This window comes from Eutrema salsugineum, unplaced genomic scaffold, assembly GCF_000478725.1.
Source record: "Eutrema salsugineum unplaced genomic scaffold, Eutsalg1_0 scaffold_12, whole genome shotgun sequence".
Taxonomy (NCBI): domain Eukaryota; kingdom Viridiplantae; phylum Streptophyta; class Magnoliopsida; order Brassicales; family Brassicaceae; genus Eutrema; species Eutrema salsugineum.
Window position 1 is genome coordinate 976,865 of NW_006256895.1, and position 4,388 is coordinate 981,252.

General features: G+C 35.4%; 1 protein-coding gene across 1 annotated transcript; it reads right to left on the reverse strand.

The window, feature by feature from the left end:
• Window positions 1-241: 241 nt before the first annotated feature.
• Window positions 242-3,754, reverse strand: LOC18025497 (GTPase LSG1-1). The gene is made up of 7 exons (XM_006408559.2): window positions 3,318-3,754; window positions 2,380-2,481; window positions 2,190-2,276; window positions 1,782-1,875; window positions 1,624-1,680; window positions 1,465-1,544; window positions 242-1,377 (listed from the first exon to the last, which is right to left on the reverse strand). The coding sequence occupies exons 1-7, from the start codon at window positions 3,542-3,544 to the stop codon at window positions 426-428; spliced, it is 1,599 nt and encodes a 532-aa protein (XP_006408622.1). The 5' UTR covers window positions 3,545-3,754; the 3' UTR covers window positions 242-425.
• Between the last annotated feature and the right edge of the window lie 634 nt (window positions 3,755-4,388).

Consider the following 4,388-nt stretch of genomic DNA (forward strand, 5'->3'; position numbering starts at 1 on the left):
TGTACTGATCATGGAGGCTCCCCAGTCTTTGTCGTATTTCAGCAATAAAGTCAGGTGGATAAGTGTCCCTGTTATGCATCATTATTTACTTATTATACATAACATATGCATTATAATCCAAACCCAATTATTTAAAACCGAGTTGCAGCCCTATGTCTTATCAAGTTCATAGTAGACAACGAACTTTTGGTCATAAACTGTACCACTTAGAGCTGTTATGCATATGAGTGAGTGATAATATGCCAATTGCATGACTTTTGGTCAGTATACAGACTAGCATCGAGCTTAATAAAATATCGACATTTCATATTTGCAGAAACACACAACATCTAACAAACAGCTGTTTATAACTTCTAACAAGTTTACAAAAGAAATATCCACCACTGTTTCGTATTTTTTCTAGCATTTGTTATCATTAAAACCGATCAGTTTTTCCTATGTGGCTTCTTGTGCTGTTTATGCGACTCCACTTGTTTCTTCTTTGAAGACCCAAGCCCATTAGCAAGATCAAACGAGCTCAGATCATCTAGAACTTGGTCAAGACCACGACCAGGAGCTTCTTCACCTTCGTCCTCAGACTGTGAACCTTCTTCTACTGCGTTTTCACCATCTGGAGGAGGCAGTGCAAAATGTGGAAGCTTACCCTCAATGTAATCTTTCAGAATCTGCCTAGCTGCTCTTGTCTCATCAGGTAGTCCACTAGAGGCAACGTAGCCACGAGACAGGCAGTAAGTTCTTAGAAGCTCTGAGGCAAGTGGTGGTCGGAACTGAGGCTCATAGGTTTTCGGTTTAGGTAGAGAGATGTTGTACACTTCCTCAATGGCTTCCCGAGGAACCCGTTCGGCCACAACTTTAACAGCCTCAAGGTGCTCAGTCATACGGTCTATTGGGAGTACTCCACAAGCAATCATTTCATATCTTGAGCTTGAAAATGAAGGGAAGACTAAACCAGGGCAGTCACAGAGCATTAGCTCCTCAGAGATTATCAATGTCTGGAAATGCTTCGTTTTCCCTGGGGTAGATGTGACACCTGTTCGCTTCTGACCTACCAATGCGTTGATTGTCGAACTCTTTCCAACATTCGGGTACCCAACAAAGCCCACCACAACACGTTCTTGGTGAGATTCAGCAGGTGTTTCCATGGAAACTCCTCTAGATTTCCTCTGTTTTACTATCTCTTGAGCCTCAAATTTTAATCGATCCAAAAGCTCGTCTCTTCCATATACTTTAACAGCTGGGTCATCTGTTCTCTGAGAGGTATCAGGTGCTCTCCACTGTTCTTTCAAGGGTTTACCTTCTAAGGTAGCTGTAGCAGCTTTGGCTGACCAGAAGACAAACAAAATATTGTTGCGGGAGAAGTATTCCGCCCATTTCTCCCTGTGTTTATATTATGCACAACCCAACTGGTTAGCCAAAATAAAAGCAAAAAAGGTTGGAGAGCAAAGGAGCAAGACACAAATTTACCTGACATGAGAAGGTAAAAGATCAGCCTTGTTCACCAGAAGCATTGTTTTTTTATGCTCATCAATTTCTCGTGCATATGCCTGTGCCAGAACAAATATTCACGTAAATGTTTGATATGTATCAGGAAAAGTCTACTAAGAGAAAGCTGCAAGTTGTTACCTCGAGATCAGGGCAACGGTAGAACAGAGGATCTCTAGCATCAACTACCATGACAATCTGAAACAGTAGTAAAAAGAGTCAGTCATATTTGCAATTAATTTCACTCATTGAAATAGGCTAAAAGACACGAAAAACATATCCTGGACAGAGTAACATACCAAATCACTTCGTTCAAGCACTCGCCAAAGCTGTCTCCAGATGTCCAGATTTTTCTCGAATGGAGTTAATACAAGCTTTTCATTTTCCTCTAGGCTGAATGAATAAGTAGGCATGCATAAGTATATATGCATAAGTAAACATAGTCGCTAATTTGTGAGCACTGATTCAAGAACGAACTCTCCTGATCTGTTTCATCCATCTCTCCGTTCATTTTTAATAGAAAAGCATTATACTTCATAGACGCTGAATGAAATGCTTTATGCTTGAACACTTGCATATGAGCAATCCCCCATTCTACTACCAGCAACAAGCCTTCTAATGACATGTATCTATCTTGTTTGTTCTCAACACTACGAAGAATGATGACTGATTATAGATCCCTTAAGATGAGATAAAACAGAACCAACCTCGCAAGTTTCCGGCGCCAAGTGAGAAAAGCTTGTTTTTCATTGATATCAAGTTGGTCCACATTCATTTTAGGTGTCCAAGGAGGTCTGAATAGTAACAAAGAGAAGAACATTAAAAGTGAAAGAGACTTTATTATACTCCTGAAGATAATGAAAAGAAGCAGAAGAGAGATGTATTAACACCACTCACCTTCGAGGCACTTGAAGGCTACTAGCATGTAAAGCCTCCTCTCTCTTCCGTTGTTCTTTCCATTCTTTAGCTGTTACACCACTTGAGCTCGAAGCTGTTTCCCTGTTTACAGAAAAATTACAATCGACGAAGATTAGAACATGAGAGAAATGATTCAGTATAAAGAGGCAGTTCTCCAGAATAAGAGCATAAACACACTTAGACACAATTTTAGATGATTAAGCTCAAAGACATATAAACAAGAATCAACTGAAGAATGATCTAGCAAATATGAAGCTCAAAGACGCATAAACAAGAACCACTTGAAGAATGATCCAATATGAAGCTCAAAGACGTATAAATAAGAACCAATTGAAAAAAGATCAAACAAATATGAAGCTCAAAGACGTATAAAACAAGAACCAATAGAAGACTGATCCAACAAATATGAAGCTCAGAGACGTATAAACAAGAATAATTTGAAGAATGATCTAACAAATATGAAGCTTAAAGACGTATAATCAAGAATGGAACATATCAAGCTCAAAGATGCATAAACAAGAATCATTTGAAGTATAATCTAGCAAATATGAAGCTCAAAGACGTATAAACAAGAACCAATTGAAGAATAATAGCAAATATGAAGTCAAAGACATATTGAAAAGAATCTTTTGAAGAATGATCTTACAAATATTAAGCTTCAAGACGTCTAAAGAAAACCCAATTAAAGAATGATCTAACAAAATATGAAGCTAAGAGATGCACAAACAAGAATCATTTGAAGAATGATATAACAAATATAAATCTCAAAGACGTATAAACAAGAAACTTTTGAAGAAGGATGCATAAACAAGAATCATTATGATCTAACAAAACTGAAGCTCAAAGAGTTATAAACAGTAATCAATTGTAGAATGATACTAACAAATATGTGAAACAATAAATCGAGAAAACCCTACAGATTGATGGGCACAGGCGTCGCCGAATCGTGGTGAATCGCGAAAAGCCGCTCGGCTTCCTCCGCTTGCTCGATAATGGCATCGATGTCGGTAACCTCCGTCACGGATTCCAAGACCTTCTTGTTTTGGGTCTTGTAGTATTTGCCTTTCTCCTTGGTTTCTTGGATCACATGGTTATGGTGCTTCACAAGGGCTCGACCTAGAGAAGTCTTCTCGTTCTTCCCCATTTTTCTTCTTCCTTTCTCGGCCTCGTCCTCAGTGTGAAACCTAAGTTATTCTGAGATTTGGTGAAGATTTAGAAATTGAGAGGAGATTGAGTCTTTTGTGTTCTCACAAGAGATATTCCATGGCGGTGGTTGAATTCAAACTCTGAAAATGTGATGCTCGTAAAGGCTCGTGTGTAAGCCGACGGACTTAGACGCCGTGGCGATTAAACTAATAAGAGTATAAATTAGGGCTCGAAAGGGAAATTAATCGAAGTGCAAGGGCTTTCTTTTTTTCTTTATGAGAGAATACTAATGTCATGAAATCTTATATATAAAAGTTTTGCTCAACTTTTTCGATATAATTGACACATCAACATTGGATAGGTTGATACATATCCTTAAATTTTAATTAATAAAATTTAATATTAAATTTTAAAACACTTAAAGAATATGAAAAGTTTGTTTTATTAATTGACTCTTAATTAAAATTTATATTAATATTAAACAAAAATTTATGTTATTACTAATTAAAAATATTGATAGATATGTATTTAATTTTTATATAATTTTAGATTACTTAATATTATTTAGATTGCTTAATAATATTCAAGATGTATTTTAAATTAATTTTTTAAAATTATTTATAATAAAATATTGACAAATAACAAATAAAATGATGATTATATTAATTTTATTTTTTTAATTAATTGACTATCAATTAATATTTCTGTAAATGTTAAACAAAAATTTATGTTATAACTAATTAAAAATATTGAATGATATTTATTAATCTTAATATAACTTTAAATTATTAAATAATATTCAATATGTATTAATATTTTATAATTTTTAAAAATAAAATATT